General features: G+C 45.2%; 1 protein-coding gene across 4 annotated transcripts; it reads right to left on the reverse strand.

The window, feature by feature from the left end:
• Positions 1–608: 608 nt before the first annotated feature.
• On the reverse strand, positions 609–21,567 carry TRIM33 (tripartite motif containing 33). Of its 4 annotated transcripts, XM_065038767.1 has the most exons (20): positions 21,066–21,566; positions 16,404–16,522; positions 16,168–16,315; positions 15,507–15,639; positions 14,070–14,186; positions 13,483–13,597; positions 13,159–13,305; positions 12,545–12,662; positions 11,818–12,062; positions 11,415–11,579; positions 10,425–10,625; positions 9,741–9,873; positions 8,995–9,058; positions 8,558–8,717; positions 7,464–7,810; positions 6,886–7,009; positions 5,218–5,292; positions 4,511–4,663; positions 2,794–2,844; positions 609–2,713 (listed from the first exon to the last, which is right to left on the reverse strand). In XM_065038767.1, the coding sequence occupies exons 1-20, from the start codon at positions 21,511–21,513 to the stop codon at positions 2,501–2,503; spliced, it is 3,276 nt and encodes a 1,091-aa protein (XP_064894839.1). In that variant the 5' UTR covers positions 21,514–21,566; the 3' UTR covers positions 609–2,500. The 4 variants fall into 4 exon arrangements, with proteins under 4 accessions (XP_064894839.1, XP_064894843.1, XP_064894840.1 ...); XM_065038771.1 differs by lacking the exon at positions 11,415–11,579; XM_065038768.1 differs by lacking the exon at positions 2,794–2,844 and having other exon boundaries at positions 21,066–21,565.
• Positions 21,568–21,710: the final 143 nt, after the last annotated feature.

A 21,710-nucleotide genomic window follows, 5' to 3' on the forward strand; every position in this document is an offset into this window, starting at 1 on the left:
TCTTCTGCCGTGGAACCGGATGGTGCTCACACCTCAGTGCTGCAGGGAGAACATCGATACTTGCGGTCTGGAAGTGCCTTGGAAAAGCGCTGCCAGGAGTGAACCGAGTTAGAACAGTCAGACACGTGCCGTGGGGGCTGACCACGTTAGAACAGTCAGACACGTGTCGTGGGGTCTGACCACGTTAGAACAGTCAGACACGTGCCGTTGGGGTCTGACCACGTTGGAACAGTCAGACACGTGCCGTGGGGTCTGACCACGTTGGAACAGTCAGACACGTGCCGTAGGGGCTGACCACGTTAGAACAGTCAGACACGTGCCGTGGGGGCTGACCACGTTAGAACAGTCAGACACGTGCCGTGGGGGCTGACCACGTTAGAACAGTCAGACACGTGCCGTGGGGTCTGGCAGCAGAACATGGAGCCCCAACCTGCAGCTTTGTAGCATGGTCCTTGTCACCCGCGACGCCACCAGCTCGTCCTGAGCACTGGGATCCAGCACCGGCACCTTGCGAACACCTAAAGGAGTCGAGGCCTGAAGGTGCAGAACCTGCGGTGCTTAAGCGCCGTAAAAACAGTAATCCCAAGTGAAGAGAAGTCACAAAAATCTTATTTTCATTATGATTTTAATGGTATTCCTTTGCAAAATGAAGCTGAGAAACTAGAAATGCACAAACAGGCAATACACAGAGGCATTAAATGATCCGTTACTCCTGGTGTCCTGCTCACGCGCCTCATCCTATGGGCCGAGCGTTGGCTCTTTGTCAATCTGGTGAGTTTAAGTAGAATTCCTTTTCCTTTCACATACAAACTGGCAAAATGCAAATTTAAACTGGCACTACGTGAATATCTGAGACATTAACAAACCCCCTCAGTTTGCGTTTTCAGCGTAACATGTGCGTAACCTAAAGAACTGAGCTTGAAGTTCCAAACACCTTCAGTCCCCTTATTTATTGCGAGGGGGTACGGTCACAATGCAAATACACTTTGTTCTTAGAAAAAGAAATCAAATCTTAAGTGATTTGCATAACAATTTTTAAGAGCATCTCTCAAATTGATACACCGTGCTGAAATATTTCTCTTTACCGTTATCCTTTACCATTCGGGTAAAGATACATCACAGGAGTGGCTGAGTACTCCAAAACCCTGATTTACCACAGTATCCACGCAAAACCTTATGGCAAAGTAATTCCTGCCAACTTGACCTCATCCAATGAGGTGGGGAGGGCACTGCAGAGATGCTGCCCCGGCACAGGGGGACGGGGAAACTCTTCTGCTTTCATATTCAACCAGAAACCGCTCAAGGCCAAATCCTGCGCAAGCGCTTCGTTCGAGGCACGGACAAGCAACCCAACCTCAGATTTATTCCAACCTTTCTCGACATTTCGCTCCTAAGCTGCTGCTGAAGAAAGTTCTGAGTAGTACTCCAATAAAAATAAGACAGAACCTCGAAACGAACGCAACGTTAGAAATGGCATATATTACAAATCTTTTGTTGATAGGAACAATTAATAAGAATACATAATTAGCTTAAAAACAGTTCAGCAAATGTTGCTGACCTGCGAGAAATCTCGAGTCACTATTTACAAATAAGACAAAGTGAATACAGGAAATTTTACACATTTGGTAGTTAATAGGTTATTGTTTGCCGAGTGGTCTATTAGAAACTGATATTTAGGAAGACTGGAAAAACACCCCAATCAGTTGTTAGCTCTTCAGTCTATAATTTAAGTACAGAAAATTAGACAATACTGGGGAGAACATTCTGCCTCGTTTGGGGGATCAGGGACAGATGACAACGCTGAGATTAAACGCTGAACTAAAACGTTCTGTGTACAGGATTCATAATGAATACACCCGGTCCTACTGCAAAGGGGTTGTTGCAACCAGTTCAGTCTGTCAAGAACTCACACTCCTGCACTTGCCAATTCAGAACAGTTTAATGTTTTTTTTTCTTCCTTTTGCTATACAGAAAACGCAGTAAAGAAAGTCAAATTTAGGTAATCGGCTCGACACAGATCAGTTGTTCACAATACCGCTTAAATGAGATGAGAAAAGCAACGACCAACACGCACTGAAGTTCACGCAAAGAGGGGATTCGGGGAGCGCTGCTCAGTCTGTGCTGCAGTCCAGATCCAGGAGCATCTCACCAACCAGTCTCAGCTCCACATGGAACATCTCGTATCAAATGTGCTGCTCTTCAACATTCACCCAGCTCTGTGTGCGAGAGCGGGATGAGCGTGTCCCCTCCAGCAGGAACAGAATATAGCGAGTAATCGAGGAGGAAAAAAGAAATGAAAAGAAAAAAAAACACGCCAAAAATTTACAATACAGCTTTTTCCCCTTCTGCTGAGAATGCTTTTCTGTACAAGTGTTTTTTGTCATCTAATACTGTTTAAAAAGCTATCAGCTTCTTCAAGGTGGCCACCGTAGGCATTATAATATTCCAGGAACACTTAAATAACAGTTTTTACAATAAACTTTAGGTCCATATCATTAGATTACTTTATATGCACTGGTCTCTCATCTGATTTTAGGCGTTTCCTACGTGGTTGTATAAAATCTTCATCGGAGTCCTCAGTTATTTCACCATCATCCTCTTCCTGCTCAAATTCAGGCAAAGGCTGGAAGGTCCTGTCTGGGTAGATCTCTGTAAGTTTATCTTCAAAGTACAATGCAACTGCCTTCCCTGCCTGCGCTACTTCTGAATCGGCCTGCGGACAGAAGAAGAGGAACATTCACCCGTTGGAAATGCACATCCCTTCACCAAGTGTGCATGGTCTGAAACGCTTACCTTCAAATTAATCTCTTGTGTTTCTGCATAAACTTGAACAACTTTCATCATCTAAAAAGGATACCAGAGTCAAAAAAAAACGGCATTATAATCCTTTCTAAAGTTATGAGATTGCATAGGATTGGATGACTAATGTCAGCCGTAACGGAACAGTTTGTTATGGACCACACCTCTTTACTGCTCAAACTTAGTGGAAGCGGCTTTAAAACAGGTAAATAAACCTTCAACAAAACACACAACGTTTGTACAAATAAGTGCCTGTCATTTTAAAGACTGCGCTCTACTCGTGGCCGCTTTTCCTCATCGTAAACTTCAGTCGCCTGGACATTACTGTGGAGAAGTCTCACTTTAGAGAGAGAAATGCTCCACGAGAGCACTTGTTTGGGGGTCTTACCCCACTGCGAATTGCATTTCTTTTAAAGCGGATGGCTCAGAGGCACCACACGTGATGACGTGATGAGAGGTCAAGGTGACTCATCCTTTGCCATGAGCCAGCATTTCAAACAGCGACACAAGCCTGAAACACTTCAAGAAAACAACAAGAAAACAACCCATCCATCAGCCCTCGCTCCCTCGGTTTACTCTGTCCCTAAGAGCTGCGGCGTGTTTTCCTCTACAGCAGACGCTTCATTAATCCCCTCGATTGAGAAGCTCACATAATTGCGACTTCTTCCACAGCGCTCATTAACCTCCACCTAACACAGAGACACGAGGGAGTCAGGGGTGTCCAAGTCCCAAATGCTTGGGAGCATGTACAGCATTACATCATTAACCTTCATTTTTCACTAGTGTGCTTGGGAAAGAGCCGAGATGTTAATTGTAGGTTTGTGTCCTCCCTTTAGTTCTTCAGAGGGCCAGAAATGCAGCGCAAACACTGCGAAACTCAGGTTACATCTCACAGGAATATATTGGCCGTTTTCTGCATTTCTAAGGTCAGGAAAAAGCCCTTCGCCCCAGGGCTTTGTGTCTTTCGTGCTTTAGGGCAGCTCAGAAGTAAGGATGTTCTCTTAGCTCCTATAACACCACAACTTTTCTTGATATTCGGAATATTTTTTCCATTGCTCCACCTAGTAACACCACTTAGGTGAAAATATTCCATTACCAGACGGGTTCATTGCAAAATAAGCCAACTTTCCGCATTCGTCAAATATATGACTTCCCACAAAAGTTCTCTATTGAAAACTGGGTTTTGTGAGAGCCCAGTTACCCATGTGCTGAAGCACTAAGCTTAATACCAGTTGTAACAAACACGTTCTTCTGGGCTCAGCTGCATGAGGTACTAGAACCAGTGGAATATTCTTCAGAAAGGCACTTTCCCCAGTAGAGGAAGTTTCCTCAGTAGAATTCCACCACATTTCATGAGTAGAACAATAATTATTTGTATAGCTTGAGACAGTTTTAAGGACTGTTTATCATTATTACCACACTTCCTAAGCACTTCTGCAATCTACTCGATGTGCGGTAACAGGGTCACCCTGCTCCTCAGTCACATCCACACCAGCCAATGCACTTCAGAACTTCCCTCTGTTAAAGCCTGAAACTAGAATCTAAAGCTAAAACTGACAGAGAGTTCTGTAATTGCATTTGGTTTGGTTTGGTTTGAAGTGTCTGACTCAGCATCTGCTCCATAAGCAGAAGTTACAACTGGAAGCAGAGCCCTGAAATGGAGAAGCTGCACGACCATGTTGAAATAAATACGGATAGGAAGTTAACGTACTTCATTAAACCTTTCACAGTTCTTGAAGATCAACCGGACATCTGCCACAAAATCCTCAGGAGTCTGGTAGTGTTGGGAATGCTTCTTTTGCAGTTTCTTTTTCACCGTAGATAAATCCATTGGCTTCTTTATAATTTTATAGTAGTTTGGTATCTGTAAAACACAGCGATTTATCACTACAATGACTACACAGTTCACAGAAGCAGGTGAATTTCTTCGTTTATCAAAATATCAATCAGTTAATCTCGTCAGGCACTGTATGCACGTTCAGCAAGTGAGAATAATTTACTTTCCTCAAACTGCTTGAGAGGTTCTTTCCAACCCTCAGAGTCTATCACAGCACAGCGATGCTGTTTGTTAGAAAACAGAAGAGTCACAGCAATTTCTCTCTTACTTTCATTTAAAAGATCGTCCCAAAACCATTTTGAATTTCATGGGTATCCTGAGACATTCTCCTCCAACTCAACAACTGCCAGGAGGAAGAATTTGTAACTGTCTGGGTCTGAGATGGGAGTGGAGCCTCCGCACAGAGAAACTACAGACCCAGCTCCTGGCCCTCTCGGAACCACAAAATACCGGATGACAGCCAGAACTTTTAGACTGACCAAGGGCAGTAAACACAGTCAGTTCCTCCCCAAACTCATGTTTAGACTCCAAGAGATGTCCCTGCCAAAAATACATCACAGATTATTTTTCAGGAGACTCACCGAGGCTGGGACTGGCTCCTGGAATTCAATGCTCAGCTCGTGACAATACAGGTAAAGCAGGAGACGTTCGCATTTCTTACAAAGAAACAAACAGCTTCACATTAATAACTTAAAATTTAACCTCAGCTCAGAAGTTCATATCTATTTTAAAAAGGTTTGTACTTCTCATGTGGAGAGCTTTAAACTAGACTCGAAGGGGATGGGGTGGTAGCTGGGCTTGCACCAGTGGGGCAGCACTCTGGAGTTGATGAAGGCTGGGAGGCCTCCCAGACCCCTGGGGTGAAATGGGTGTGCTCAGCTCGCTCTCTGAAATGCCTGCACAGCAATGCCTGCAGCACGGGGAATAAGCAGGAGGAGTCAGAAACCTGTGTTAGGGCAGGAGATGATGACCTGGTGGCAATTACGGAGACACGGTGGGACAGCACACATGGCTGGGATGTGGTCATGGATGGCTGTGTCCTTTTCAGGAAAGACAGGCCAGCCAGCTGTGGTGGTGGAGTTGCGCTCTATGTGAGAGAGCAACTGCAATGTATTGAGTATTGTCCAGGCATGGATGAGGAGTGAGTATTATTCAATATATTCATCAATGATTTGGACGAGGGAATAGAGTGACTGTCAGCAAGTTTGCTGATGACACCAAGCTGGGAGGAGTGGTGACACTGGAAGCTGTGCTGCCATCAGAGAGCTGGACAGGCTGGAGAGTTGGGCGGGGGAAAATGTAATGGAATAGAACAAGGGCAAGTGTAGAGTCTTGTATTTGGGCAGGAACAACCCCAGGTTCCAGTATAAGTTGGGGAATGACCTATTAGAGAGCAGTGTAGGGGAAAGGGACCTGGGGGTCCTGGGGACAGCAGGGTGACCATGAGCCAGCACTGGGCCCCTTCTTCTTCCTAAACAAAAGCCGAGGGCTAACGTTCAACATGAAGATGGATGCTCACATACAATCAATTTTTTTTTTTTTTTTTAAAAAAAGACAAACTAGCATCGCTTTTGTCCAATTTTAACTCCATGTAACAGAAAAGGACTGAGTTGCAGACTTCTATTCTTTTTCCCACAAGTAAAAATTAAACTATTTGAAACCAGAGCGTTTCTAGTGATTCCCTGTTTAAATATTTTTCTTTCCTTGTGATTCCTTTGGAGGAATCTGATTGATAACACCCTGAGACTTTATACACAGGCTGATTGATAAACCTAAAACCAATTCCCCCTGTCAGGGTCATCACACGTTCCGCAGAACGCAGCTCAGCACTCCCAGCACCTCCCACAGCGCCGACTTCCCACGCCAAACTTACACCCCTATTTTTAGGAAGGTTGTATCAATGTGAAACGCAAAGAACTTCTAATTAAGAACGCCGCAGAGATTCATGCATATTAAAGGATGCATTTCAATACAGAATATGTGTTTACATGCCAGCTTTAGCCACTAGATGATCACAGTCCCAATGCAATGGGGCCCTCCCACAGTCACCAACACCTGGATGCGTGGCCACAGCAAGAAAAATGTTATTTTACTTGGTTTGGGTGGTGGTGGTTTGTTTTTTTCAAAAGGCAAAACTGCATTTAATTTGCTGCAGCCACAGGAAAAGTATCTCCAAGAAACCGTGGGGGATAGCAATGTGAGAAAGCACAAGCGTCTGGGAAACGGATTCTTGCAGATTTGAGACATACCCTTTGATCCACGGGACTCAGGCCTTGCGCTGTCTTCCCTTTCTTGCTGTGCTGTGAATTGTCACAGTCATATTCTACTTCTGGTTTGCTGAGATCTCTGCAGAATGTACATATCCACTCTCCACTAAACAGAAATAAACACAATTATTCCAGATATCCAGCGACAAAGTCTCAGCAGTGATGACTACAAAGATTTTTGCATTCGCTCTGACAGATTCACACTGTACTGTAGTGAAGACTTGGATATCCAAAGATAATGAATAAACCTTAATGCTCAAGATAATCTGCCAGTCAAGGCCATTTTTCCTGCCCTCATATTCCTCTCCCAAGTGTGTTCTAACACTTTACAACACCTTTCTCACTGTGGCTCTAAAATGAACTTTACACAACAGAATCACACTTTGAGAGTGATAAACATGGACCAGTTACACTCAAAACAACTCAGGCAGGCCTTTGGAATGTCAGATGATAAATCATCCAGAACCAGCTGATGTTGAGGAAGAAACACGAGTTTTGGTACTATGTTCAAATCTACCATGAGAATGAGCCCACAGGAACCATGACACGGTTTCTGGTACCTTGGAAAGCTGAGGAGCGTCGGTACGTGGCAGGTCAGGTGAAAAACCTTCGGGCACTTTTCACAGCACAAGAGGTCCCCTCCGTTCTGGCACACGGCACACCAGTCCTCATTGGGATCGTCGTCTTTGTTATTGCCTTCTCCTCCAATTCTGGCCGAGCGGTGCATTAGACTGCGCACGGGGGATTTCCCATTTACAAAGTTGTGTCCGGACTGTTTGCAACTTTCACTTAAATCTGCCGGTTCCATTTTTACGTGATTTTCGAGGCTTCCTAACGCTTCTAATTCACTTTCCAGATGCAAGTTAGTGGACAGCGGTGGTGTCAAGCTGCTCTCGGGACTGCTAAGCTGAAATGAAAGTGGCACAAGAAAATCAGAGTCAACTCCACAAGGGCATCTTTCTTCATATGTTGGAAATCACAAGCCATCCATTGCTTAAAGGTACTACACTCATTTCCCAAAACAAGTGGGAAATCATTACGAAGATCTGAGTTGCATACAGTATTGAAAACTACTTTTCCACAAGTCTAGCCTTTCAAGAACAGACTCATTTCCACTGATATACAACATGATAAACAAACTTCCAAGCCAAACATACTGCTAAATTGTTAAAAATAAAACATCACTGTCACTAGGAACAATCCTCCAATCCATCACCCCGCTCCCAGTGTATAATCCCATTAAATCAAGCATAGCTGGGAAACGCTTCAGAAAATTCACTTGCATAAATATTTTGTTTATGCTCTGCCAGAAGAACTTGAGACTGATTGGAAGATTTCTCAAGGTAATTCCACGTGTATGAATGTTCAGGAACTACTAACAACGGGTGACTTACAGCTTTTATGAGTTAGGGATTAAAAGCAGCAAATACAGTACACCGCTGGGGGTATTTCATTTTAACACTTAAAGATATAATTTATATGGCGGACTACCCTGAGTCTGGCAGAACACTGTATTAAAAGTCCTCAACATGGACCAAACTGAGGTTAAGTTCTGTTTCCTATTAGACTGCTTTCAAAATGGCTTTATTATTTCCAAATTCTTTCACACACTGCTCGGAAAACTGTGCCATACTGCTGCACAAACTAACTTTACCATGCAAGCGCTTCTCCTGCCATCCTCTGTTTTCTCCTGTTTCACTGCTCCTGAGAAACTGCAAATCTCCTCCTCTGTGCCGGGCTCCTGTTTCACCTTCACTTGGTCAGACTTGAAGTTAACGCTGCTCTTCTCAGCAGTTCTGCCCGAGGAGCCACAGCTGGAAAGATACCAGCGCATAAATAAGAGTAATCAGAGCTAAGAAGTTTGACTGTTTGCTGAATGCACATTAGAACGTTTACAAGACAGCAGAGAATCATAGTGAAGGAAAAAAGCAAACCAACCACACAAACAAACCAACCCCCAACTCTTCATGTAAGAATTCTTCCAGCACCGGGTCACGGTTGTACCACAACCCTCCTGACCCAGTGCCAATTCACTTCTTAATTCTTCACATCTGGTTTTTCAGCGCGGCGGTGTTAACGCTGCACACTCACCTCCCTCTGCTGCCCGTGCTGGAGGTGCTGGGCGGCCTCACGGGAGTGTGGGAGTTGGATAAACCTGCAAAGAAGCGGCATAGATGTTGACTTGGTACAAAATTTACATTCTGCTGTAAAATAAATGACTGGTGTTAGGTAACACCAGAAGTGCTGCTAGAATATCCTGATTTAATACTTCACAGCATCTTACAATAACCTTGCAGAGAGAAGACTATGAGAAACACGTATAGAAATACTGAAATCAGCTTCTTACTAACAGCAGTGGGCACTTTCGATGTTCAAATAACTTGAGATTAGGTATTGGTGACTTAATTTTTCACATGCATAATGAAAGCTCATCATCAATTATAATAGCTACACTTAGAATGATCTTGCTCAAATGGCCATTGGGTGTAAGTATTTCCAAGACTAAGCTATTCTATAAACTTCCCAAACCTCGGAATGGTCTAGGCCAGTCACCAACAATATCTGAACTGTGTCCTGTGATACATGAGAAAGAAAAGAAGGGTTGTGGTAACACAGGACAAGAATACAGTTCATACATGTATCCAGAACACTGCATCCACCTGCTGGCAGTTGGTAACTATACAGGTCCTTCCGCAGAAGGGTAAAACTTCAGTTTCCAGAAGAATTTATTTCTGAGCAAAATACATTTTAAACTAATAAAACATCCCTTCCCCTTTGGCAGGAAATAGTAGGTGATTATTTCCACCTTAAATACCAGAAACACCCATCACATTTACCTGATGAGCCTGGAGACAGAGCTGAGGGTCCCGGGGAGGGATTCATGGTACTGGTGGGTTGTGGGGGTAGGTGGCTGCCGGTGATGTATCTACTCAGAAGGTTATCTAAGCTACTTGAACCAGCATCTTCAAGCTAAGAAGCAAAAAACAAAAGTCAGAATCAGAGAAGCCTAATTAAAGTGTTTTTGGAGCACCTACAAAAGTTCTTACAGCCACTCTACAGGGTACGGAGGAAATGTGAGGAGAGAGAACAGCAGGGCAGTGGGACACCTGCTCTCTGTACCTCCTGCATTTGATACTGACATTTAGGAACATCGCAGAGAAAAATCAGCACTCGGGGTGTTCGACATACATAACTATTCAACTGCCCTAGCGATACCTTCCCATACGATCGTCTTGTGGAAGAATGGAGTGAACACAGTTCTTTGGATTAATTAATCTATCAATTTTACTGTAGGACAGTCTACTGATTAGTCTAACGGCTAACGCAGGTCGAGCAGGTCAGCCCCATACGGCGAAAACAGCTGCATGATGCCCAAGTCAAGGGCTGAAGATTTTAATTCTCCAACTTGATATGATAAATAACAACACTATTCCACAGACAAGCAGCGATATCCAAATAAAGACAGACACAGAAGGAAAGCAGATCAGTGCTTCACCCACAGCCCGATCTGCTCCGCTGACCTGGATGGGCGGGATGTCCGGCAGGGAAGGTAAATTCTCTGGGTTTGTTACGGAAGGAATGAGTTCGATCGCAGAAACAGACGGACTCGTTGGGCCGCGGTTTGCACTCGCCATCGTTGCTGTGGTAGGACTAGTTGGATTAATAGTGGTGTTGTGCACAGAAACAACTGGAAAAGGCCCCGCGTGGCCAGGGTTAGAATGCTGCAGGGAAAGAGAAGAGACCGTGAGCGCGTTACGGACAAATCAGCCAGCCAGAGCACGTCAAACAGGCTTTGTGAGAGTCCTCAACAAAACAGGGGCGGGGAGAACATATAAACTCGCATTTCTGTCAACATAACCTGATAGCGCTGAATGCAAAGCAACTGCTAGATATTTAAATACGTAGCACATCTTCCACCACATTATTTTCATATATAGTTATGCTGTCTTAAAGCAATGACTTCCTCCAAAGACATCTTTGGAGTCCATAAGTCTGTCTACAAACTTTTTTTAAATAAATAGAAGAGTAACTGTTTCAAGTATTATAAAATCACTTCTGGTTTTCCAGTCCTGCTAACATTCATTGTCAAGAACTTTAATTCCTGGTAGTATACAGAGCTCTGCATCATGCTTCAGGTTGGAATTTAAAAGCACTTTAGAATTTGGTTTCATTAAAAACCTTCAGCTACACCACTTTGAACGTCACTATTCCTGACTATTCTCTAAGGAACCCAAAGCTGAATGTCACTGACAAGTGAAAAAGGAAACAGTTTGTCTCCCAGAACTGAAGCACAATACAAACATTAGAACTCATTTCCATTCTTAAGGTTTGAATTTTCTTACGTTCAGCAAAAAACGTCACAGCGCAGTATGCAACATGGAAAAGCACATAAATGTGTGTAGCTGTGAGTTACAAGCGCTACAGATAAACACATTTACAGCTGGAGGTACCGTCTATCGTCATGAGAGTTTGGCACAATGGCACAAATGAAGCGTGTACACAGGATATACTTGTCTTTGAAGGTGAGGTTGCATCATGGAGTATTGTGGTCCATTGTGGCGTGGTATTCCTGGAATACGAGCAGCATTCTGAGCCATTCTCATCTGATGTGCTTGGAAAGCCCCACAGTTCATGTTACCCCTCTGCATGGTCTGCATGCTGATCAACCTGGGAGGCTGCAAGGGTTTTTGGTTTTTAACATTTTTGGTTTTAACATGGGAAAAAAAGCCAATTTCTTTCCACAGCAGTAGGTTTACCCGTTACACAACATCAAGAAAAGCCAATAGCTGTCACATTTAAAGCAAAATTCCAAAATATTTTCACTTTCATAAACTGCTTTGTAAGTTTATATTCGATAGGGCAATTTTAGGTCTCAGCGTTACGGTAAAAGGTGAAATAAGACAAGATCCTTACCTGCTGCTGTAAGACCTGTGGGCTGCTCTGCCGGGGAACGGACGCCGCCGGCTGCCCCATCCTCATCTGCTGCAGCTGCTGGTGCTTCTGCGCATACACCTGCTGCTGCATGTGCTGCAGCCGCAGCTGCGCCAGGTTGATCTGGCCCGGAGCTTTGCTGACGTGGTTGGTGGCTGGAGGAGTTTGTCCAACCACGACGTTAGGAGTGTAACTAGGAGTTGGTTTGTTTTCAATGACAAGGTTACCTACACCAAACAAAAAAAGAACTAGTAAACACTTAACTCTCCATTTCATATCAACAGTCCTAATTATGCTTGTTCACACCATTTGCAATACATTAAGACATCAAGTATTACTCCATATGCAGCTACATATGGAGTTCAGATTAAAAAAACCTGATCCCACTGCCAAAAAAGCTTATTCCAGAAACTGAAGCATCCGCTTAGCACTAGTGGGCTATACTATAACCATCGGAACCACTCTAAGAGGGGGGAAAAAGGGCCATTCCTAGAATCATTCCCATTGGAAACCAAACCGTGGAGAAAGCTTCGCTAATTAAAAGAACAGAGCAGATCAGGAGGGTAATCAGGACCGGAGGGGTTATGTCAAGAGAGTTTTGGTCTTCTGCATTAAGAAATGTGTTGCACTCTAACTCGCATTAGATAAACACGTCCAAGTCAAACTAGTTTTTCAAGTAACACAGAATAAACAAACACCATTTTCTCACCTAAATTGACGACGTTCTTTGCCCAGAACGTGGGGTCACAATGGAAGCGTATCGCCCCATTGGCAGCTGGGACGGGATCACAACGCGCCTTTAAAATGTGCCGTAACTGGAATGTTATCTAATGGAAAGCAAAAACAAGCCTTGATAACAACAAAATAAAGAATAAGAACATTAAAAAGTATGTGTTTGTCCAGCAAGTTTAGACGGCTGGGTCACCAACAGGGATTGGCAACAGCAAGTTTGGGAAGTGCTCAATTCACCAGGAAAATCAGCCACCATACAATTAATTTCTTACTCAACCCAGAGGATTAGAGAAGTCCTGTTCAACAATAACACTACTTCTGCAATGACTCAAGGGAAACACTGAGCTGCTTTTACAGAGCTTGACCCCATTCCTTCTATGATAAAACTGTTAAGTCCTTAATTTACAAATGAGAAGTGGTGTATAAGTGGGGAAATTTATCCCATTATTAAAGAAGGTCTTTTTGTTTTTTTTTAATGAAGCATGAACAACTCATTGTCTCTTCCTTGGGTATAATCTAGTGAGGCTACACAACACGTTTGACTAAACACTCTGTGTACTGCACAGACAAATTAAGAGTGTGTGTCCTTACCAGCCGCTTACTGTAGAGCAAAGCGGTGCTGCTGCCGCTGGCAATAGCCCAATTAGTAAAGTTCATCACATGCTTCACTTGTCGCGAAAGACCAGTGATGTCATTCTGTTGTTGTATTAACTTCATCTGTCTCTCCTTTGTCACATTCTACAAAAAAGAAAAAGCTTTATTACAACGGGACCTTCAGATTCATGAGCAAAATGTAGAGCGCTATCACTTCTCAGGGCAAAAAGAAATGTCACAAGCGAAACAGCTTATACTAACGCTCGTATTCAGAGCAGGTAGGACCAGTGAGTTAGCATTCTCTATTTCTCTTAACTGTACCTCAAGGTGCTGCAAGAGAGATTTTCCCTTTTTATTGATTTCGTTGATGAGGGTGAATATAGCCACTTTGATTTCCTGTTCTACTCGTTTGTTAGTTTCATTTACTTCTTTTATCCTAAAAAAGAGAGAGAAATGTATTGTCAGGCAGTCACTTGATACTCTGCTGCCAAATACCCAACACCACAGGCACCTTCTCATGCTTGAAGGGTGAAGAAGCAAAGAACAATTGGTTTCTCTCTACAGCCAACACTTCTGTCACCTGGAGCTGAACTTTGCAGACACCATAAGACAGGTTTGCCTTCCCTTTTTTCCTCCCTCCCCCATAAGTGTAATAAATGGGTCACATCTTTGGTTCTACTCAAACTTGCCATAAAGAATCATTTTGGCCATGTGTTTCTGGTAACAACTTCCTACACATGGACAGCGTTGTAAGGAACAAAACATTCCAAAAAGTAATTCAATCCAATGCAACTAAAGATACGGAATCAACTAAAATGCAAGTATTATTCTAGTGCCACCATTCCTCTTACTGAGATTCATGAAAGAGACAATACAATAGTAACATTTAAACACTGTGGGGTGCCTACCTGTTCTGAACTTGGGCAGCTGCAAAATTTACATAATTCTTCTTCTCCAGCAGTTTGGCCAATAGGTTCTCAATCGCACCCTTCTGGTTCTGAAAAGCTTCTTCCAGAAACTGGTACCTTTTCAACACGCAAAAGAAGACCCCAGTTACCAAGGAGCAACATGCCAAAACTAGGGGTTTCCAGTTTAGATGCAGAGCTACAACATTTTGAAAAAACTACCAAAAAATGCACGGGGTGGGGGAAATAAACCACAGAATCAACTGGGTTGGAAAAGACCTCAGAGATCATCCAATCCAACCCTTGGTCCAACTCCAGTCCGTTTACTAGATCATGGCACTAAGTGCCATGTCCAATCTCAGTTTAAAAACCTCCAGGGCCGGTGAGTCCAGCACCTCCCTGGGCAGCCATTCCAATGCCTGACCACTCTCTCTGCAAAGAGTTGCTTTCTAATATCCAGCCTCAATTTCCCCTGGCAGAGTTGAAGCCCATGGCCCCTTGTCCTATTGCTGATGCCTGGGAGAAGAGACCAATCCCCACCTGGCTAGAACTGCCCTTCAGGTAGTTCTGGAGAGTGCTGAGCTCAGCTCTAAGCCTCCTCTTCTCCAGACTAAACAAGCCCAGCTCCCTCAGCCTCTCCCCATAGGGCTTGTGCTCAAGTCCCTTCCCCAGTCTTGTTGCTCTTCTCTGGACCCGCTCCAGCACTTCAATGTCTTTCCTGACCTGAGGGGCCCAGAACTGAACACAATACTCCAGGTGTGGCCTCCCCAATGCAGAGCACAGGGGAAGGATCACTGCCCTTGTCCTGCTCACCATGCTACTGATACAGGAGAGCAGCTTGGCGAGCTCATCTGCTAGCTCCCCCATCACCCTAGGATGGATCTCATCTGGTCCCATAGACTTGTGAGGATCCAGATGGCTCAGTAAGTCACCAACTATTTCCTCCTGGAATACAAGGGGGCTATTTGGCTTCCTATCTCTGTCAACCACCTCCAGAAGCCAGTTGTCCTGAGGGCCGCCTGTCTTACTGGTAAAAACTGAGGCAAAGTAGGTATTAAGTACCTCAGCTTTCTCCTCGACTTTGTTAACTATATTTCCCTCCAGGTCCAACAGAGTGGAGGTTTTCCTTGTCCCCCCTTTGCTTCTTTACAGCACCAGGTGTTCAGGACTGTAGCAAGTAAATACCAGGCGAGTTAACACCTTAATCGCATCAAATCGCCTCAGACCACGTTTGGAATCAGCTCTTAAGATACTCAACAAAGCTCAACTGACTGATCACTTAAAAAGTTTTCAGCATCCACACAGGCTCTCCTTGGCAAGGGATCGTTTCAATCTGACAGAGTAAATACAACAGCGTTCAATGACACAACCGCTTTAAATCAATGCCATTTCACCCTGCGAAAGCGCAGCACAGGAATTAAGGGATGGTAACGTTGGTACCTGTGTTCTTTGTGCTCCAGTAACTGACAGTCTCTGCATGTCAGCCTGTCACAGGTTTCACAGAAAAGCTTGAGCTGCTCTTGTTTGTGGACAGGACAGAAAACAGGACGTTGACCAGATGCTCCCACAGCCTCTGTTTTTAAAAACAAATCAGTTTTGCATTTTAAAACATAATCTAGACAATCTGAAGAGCAAAACCACAACTTCCTAGCTATGTAACAACCAAGAATTCGGACAAAGACACCTACAAACCTGTTCTCACCCTAAAGTTACTGTGAATTCATTCCCACTGAAATATTTACAGTGCCAGTGGTTTATAGCTGTTCCTTTCTTGTACCCAAAGAGGAAGAATTCCTCTCCTATCACACACACTCAAAAGACACTGGCACCTGTAAGAATGTAAAACTATACACAAACACCAGGGTTGTGTACATGTGTTTAAAGATTAAATTACAACTTCACCCGACACACTGAAGGTTGGACCGAACCTCGCAAACTTTCATAGTCAAACACCCATAGGTTTTCTACATGATGACTTCAAAACCTTTATAAATAAACCTCAATAAGTCATGCAGCTGGTTGTTACCTAAATGACCCTCCCTCTCTCTTTTCACATGTGCCAAAGAGAAAACGTTAATTACCGTGGGCAGGAAACACTCACCTGAAGACACATCCTCTTTTTTTCGGATCATATGATCTTTAGTAAATTTTACTCGCTGATGAGCTTCTATGCAAGTCTTGCACAACCATTCCCCACACTCCACACAAAATCCAACGGCGCTGGCGTTGTCTTCACAGCTCGTACACACCTGCAAAGGGAAACCATCGGTTACCATGGTTTTCCTGGAAAGAATTAACGTGTGCAGAAATGAACCAGCGAGCAGGAAAGTGCCGTACCTGCTCTGACTTCTCGTCGGAGCTGCTGGGGGCTTCCGAGGTGTCCTTCACAAAGTAGTTATCCACCAGGTCGATCTGCCGGCACTCCTGGCGGCATATCGGGCATCGGATCACCCCCACTGCAACACAGAGGGTTCCGGGGTGAGAAAAGTAACATGAAAACCCATCGGAATCAGAAGATGACAAGAGTGAACTCAAAATCCTCAGAGCACTCATTTCTCTTGGGGAAATGAACAGATTCCACAGTTGACGCTACCCTTAGAACATGTAACAGGGTTCCCAAAAAACCCACCGCAACGACAACAGAACACCAACAAAAACCACCCAGAAACCATCCGCACGGCTCTTCAGCACAGGATAGCTCACCTAGGGTGAAGTGGTGATTATTTATAAGTCGTACTCCATTTTTCCTACTGTTTTCTTCCCGAAAAAATACATGTTTTTAGCCAAGTCATTTGTTCTCCCCAAGCAAATATAATCTTCCCCCCCTTGCCATGAACCAAATTGACATTTAAAGCTGTTCTATGAACAACCTACGTTAAAGGCTTGGAAACTTATTTCCCACTAAGGCAGGGGATAACGCTCTCCTCCCAGAAGCATCAAATCTTAAATCCAGTTCCTATATAATTTTATTGCGATTATCATTTTCTAGGAGAAGCTTTCAAAGCCGTTGGGTATTTTTATACACTGGGACACCTGAAACAACTTTGAAAGGTAAATGTAATTAAAGGACGCTCAAACTCCTTTGTGGATATTCAGTTAGAACAGCAGGGCTTATTTCAGGGAGATTAATTACATTAGTAGTAAATTAGCATTAATTTTTCTCAAGTGCTGAAATTATTATACAACCGCTACAAGTCGCATCTTCCTTACTTTGCACATTAGACGGTCTTATTTGTCCAAGACTTTATTAAGAACACTAATGAGAGTAGAATGGATGTAATCCTTTTAACTGCTTATGATTTGGATAAAGCGCACTGAACTAGACCACGGACACCACAGGAGACTGAAGGGAATTGAGAAAGAGCAACTTTGTTTTCATAAAAACAGAAACACCGCTAAAAAATCTACAACGTAACCCATCAGCAAATCACAGTGGAGCATTTCCAATAGAAAAGGGTTTTAAACCACCACTGCCAACACCTAAAGCCAAAACAAAAGTATTTTTCTGAATAGTAACTCTCTCAACTACGAGAACACCTTGTATATATTTATATTTAAAATTTCCCAAGCGTAACAACCTTTCTCTGACATCTCAGGCCATTTTTTCAACGGGTGAATATAACTAAAAAAGGCTTTATCTTGAACTAGTTTTAACAGGAAATTCATTCAAACCTGCTTCAAATTCATTTCCCCAGTCTGACAACGCTAAAATACTTTTCCAAATTTTAAAAGTGCTGGAGAGCTACAGAGATGGAGAGGCCGGATTCTCCTCCCTTCCAGTCTTGTAGGATGGAAATGGTCTCTAGAGAAAGTCCATGTCACGTCTTTGGCCACTTACCGACTCCAGCTCCACACCACGGAATGAGACCCTTCGCGCTTTCAACACGAGCTGGAACCGACTGATGTGCCCTGGTACATCTTTGTTCTACCTGCATCTACTACTTTTGCACAAGAAAAATCCCTGGAATTTTCTGAGTCTTATTCTTTGCTCCCTACCCACACTTCTGGGATTTCCCTGCTGGAATTTCATCAGGAGTTGGACTCGGTGATCCTTGTGTGTCCCTTGCAACTCCGGACATTCCACGATTCTATGAGATATTTCAGAGACCACGTGTAGAAGAGCAGGGCTTCCCAAGCCTGTTTCCCACTCAAACCCACGTGCTACCATCCTCCTGATCTGCTTTTCTGGTTTGTATTGACAAACACAAGAGGGAACTGCCCGGATCCTCCAGCACTGTGAAACAAAGGGGAAGTGGGGAGGCAGGAAAGGGGAACGGTTACCACCCGCCATGGAAACCCACCCTCCTCCTACAAGCACTGGAACAGCTACAGCGAAATAACCAACTTGTGTAAGAGGCTTCCATGCTAGAGGTTCCGCACGTTCACCGAGGATGGTGACAACCACAGGGCGCTGGGACAGCCACACTTCTCTCTATTGGGATAATAGTCTTAAAGGAGAATCTAAGCATCTCGGTGAGGTGGTGAAACGTCCGAACAACCCACCTTCCCAGGAGCAGCGGGTGTATAAAAGCTGGTTTGCAGTATCTTTAACCATCTGACTTAGAAATAAACGTCCTTCAGAATACTGTGATCCAAATACAAGGTATTTTCTTGTGACCTGTTCAACCTGAAGGGTTCAGCTGGACAACTGAAACACCAGGCACTAAGAAATCATCTACCCATCAAATAAAACACATGTTCCAATGACCTATTAAGTCATTAAAGTGAATATGAGATGATGCTTTTTATGTTAAATAAATGATATAAAAATGCGTGTGTTTAAAATACATAAAACTTCTAATTTTAAAATGAATATAAGATGGTACAGCACATAACCCAGCAGTGAAGTGCAGCTTTGGGCACCACTTCCCATCAGCTCGTCCTTCACAAAAAAACACCTGCTTATGGCTTAAGGAGAAGCCGTAGAAGTGGAAGTAACACTTCACGGTACCAAAACCCACGGCAGCAGAGAAGGAACCTGCGTGACTAAGCGACGTGGAACTTCTCCGTACGTTGAGAATGGCCGTTTTGTACCCGATTCACTGGCAAGCATTTCGTGTGCCATTCAAGTCGCTCCATTCGCAATCTGCAGAGATCTGCCCACAGAACTGCATTTTCTGGTTGGTCAATGGCTTGTTCTTAACTGACCTGCTGGGTTAATACTTTGTTCACGCGGATTTATGATCACACGCATCTTTCCCAGTGCACTCTCCTGGACCCCAAATGCACATCTTGCTCATGTCATATAAAAGTTTTTGATGCAGCAATTCAAAGATGAATTATTATCTCACCAAAGCACACAATCAAGCGTTCTTAAAAGGTGTATAACAAGAACCGATATTCCAGTCCATATATATTTCATAAGCCACACTTTGTTTTCTTCACACACCTGTATCCTAACACAGTGGGATTCAGATACTCCTGCTAACTGTTAATAAAATAAACCCAGCTTTCTAAGTTCTGTATCTTTCACTAGCACGTCTAATGCAAAATGTAGAATCTGGAATTTAACAAGAAGAAACACAAGATGAACTGAGTGCTTTGGCTAGTGCATTTATGAAATATATTTAACACATCATCTTTTTAAAACCGATGGACTTTCTAAGACCACATCTGAACAGTCTGGATGAAAGAACCACTACCAAGCCAGGTCAATTCCTCTATTGAGTGACATAGGAAAGGCTGAAGCACTTGCTAAAACCAGAAAGATGTCACCAAATGACTATAGGGCCACGTTACGACCCGCAAAACCACTTTCCAGGGCCCTAGTTTGGTCTGTAGACCACAGCATGTGAGTCACTCCATTAAAAGCTCCAGAAGCTTTTCAATTCCATCCCTAAACGTATAAAATCCAAAAATAAAATTCAACCTGTGACTTCAACACCTGTTCCACGGCACAAAAGCGATGCGTGCGTGGGACGGACGTGCTCTGCGCCCCGAGCAGCCCGGCGGCCAGGAGCACAGCGACACGGCGAGCACCGAACACCCATCAGGCGAGACCGACACGTCAATAGCAGGTGGCTTTTCCAAGACTCATTTATCAAGGAACAAAGAAAGTTGTAGGCACAAGGAGTCTCGGGCAGACCTTTCCTGCCAAATATGATTTGCCTACAAACCAACCACCTTATTCCATAAATACAACAGCGTGGGCGAGTGTTCTTTGAGCTCTCCCCGCTCGGCTGCGACCTCCCCTTGCGCTGGGACACCTCTCGAGGTGGCTCCTCTATGCAGAGAGACCTTTTCCCAGCGACACACCTTTGGTAAGTGACTGATAGGGCACATAACCTTGTAGAATAATAACTTTGATTTTGCCTGAGTTACTTGGATTGCATGCTGAACTGATACTAACGCTTCATTAGTCAACAGGAGGGTTTTCCTTACACTTTACATCTCTACGTGAGTTATTCTAACTTGAGGCTAACTCAATTTTCCCCTGTATTCCTCCTCCATAAATAAGGTAAACATTGCCATCAAACACGTTGAGCCTTGTCAAACCACTGTTAACTCTGCTAAACTCCATCAAATTGCCCGAACTCTGTCAAATTATTGTTTTACCTCAATAAGACTGCTTCTCTCTTTAGAACAAGGTGCATTTCACGCATCCGCAACAACGTGCGGAGTTCACCGGCACGGCAAGTCTGCTGAGAAACAGCACTGTGGTGTTTTAATTGAGTTAATAGAAGCAGAGCTCCGGAGCCAGGTGCACTACACGCCGGAACGCTACAGCAAGCCACATTTCACCGAGACAATTCTTTTTGCGAGTGACCAGTCGAACCCCTTCTCACGGACACGCCTCCGCCCCAGAGCCAAAACAAGGCGCACTGTAACTCCGACAACTCCCAAGTTCTGGACAACACGGCGCAGGCTGCTGCGAGCCCGGGGCCACCGGGAACACCGGCGGGTGTGAACGCGACCTCCCCGGGCACCGCGAACCGAGAAAGGCGACGGGAACCGCAGCCGAACGGAAAGGAGAAGCGGGCGGGGAGAGGCCGCACTCACCTTGCTGGACGTCGCCGTTGGCGCCGCCGGGCACCGGGACGCTGAGCTGCCGCTCGGGCTCGGGCAGGCAGCGGCGGCAGAAGGAGTGCAGGCAGGGCAGCAGCTTGGGTTCGGCCTCCCGCCGGCTCTGCAGGCTCTGCGCGCACACCGCGCAAGTGTCCAGCAGCGACAAGGGCCCCGGCACCGCGGGCGTCAGCGGAGGCACCGGGCTGGGGCCCGGCCCTGGGACGACACCGGGCCCCGCCGCCACCGCCGCCTCGGCCTCGGCCTCCCCGCGCTCCGCGGCCGCCGCGCCGGGGCTTTCCCGCTCCTCGGGCGGCGCGGAGAGTGGCGGGGGGGGAGCGGCGCCGGTGGGGGACGCGGCCGTGGGCTCCAGGCCGGCGCCGCCGCCCGGCCCGGCCTCGGCAGCCCCCTCCCCGCCGCCGCCGCCTCCTTTGTTTTCCGCCATGTTTCCTCCTTTGAACCCGACTCCCCGCTCCGCGCACGCTCCGCGTCACCACGCGCCGTGCGCGCGCTCCGGGCGGGGAGGGGGCGGGGCCGAGGCTCCCGCGCAGGCGCAGCCCCGCGCGGCGCGGCCGAGGCGCGTGATCCCCCGTTATGGGAGCGTCCGGTCGGGGGGCGGGGCCGAGAGCTGTCACCGCACCG

The sequence above is a fragment of the Columba livia genome, chromosome 22 (genome assembly GCF_036013475.1).
Source record: "Columba livia isolate bColLiv1 breed racing homer chromosome 22, bColLiv1.pat.W.v2, whole genome shotgun sequence".
Classification (NCBI taxonomy): Eukaryota; Metazoa; Chordata; class Aves; order Columbiformes; family Columbidae; genus Columba; species Columba livia.

What these genes read in the sequence shown, in the direction of transcription:
- TRIM33 (XM_065038767.1), bottom strand. Translation starts at nt 21,513, where the DNA reads ATGGCGGAAAACAAAGGAGGCGGCGGCGGCGGGGAGGGGGCTGCCGAG. An exon ending in CCGACGAGAAGTCAGAGCAG is followed by an intron (nt 16,316 to 16,403) that starts GTACGGCACTTT and finishes TTCCCTTTGCAG; the next exon opens with GTGTGTACGAGCTGTGAAGA. An exon ending in CACAAGAGATTAATTTGAAG is followed by an intron (nt 2,714 to 2,793) that starts GTAAGCGTTTCA and finishes TTCTGTCCGCAG; the next exon opens with GCCGATTCAGAAGTAGCGCA.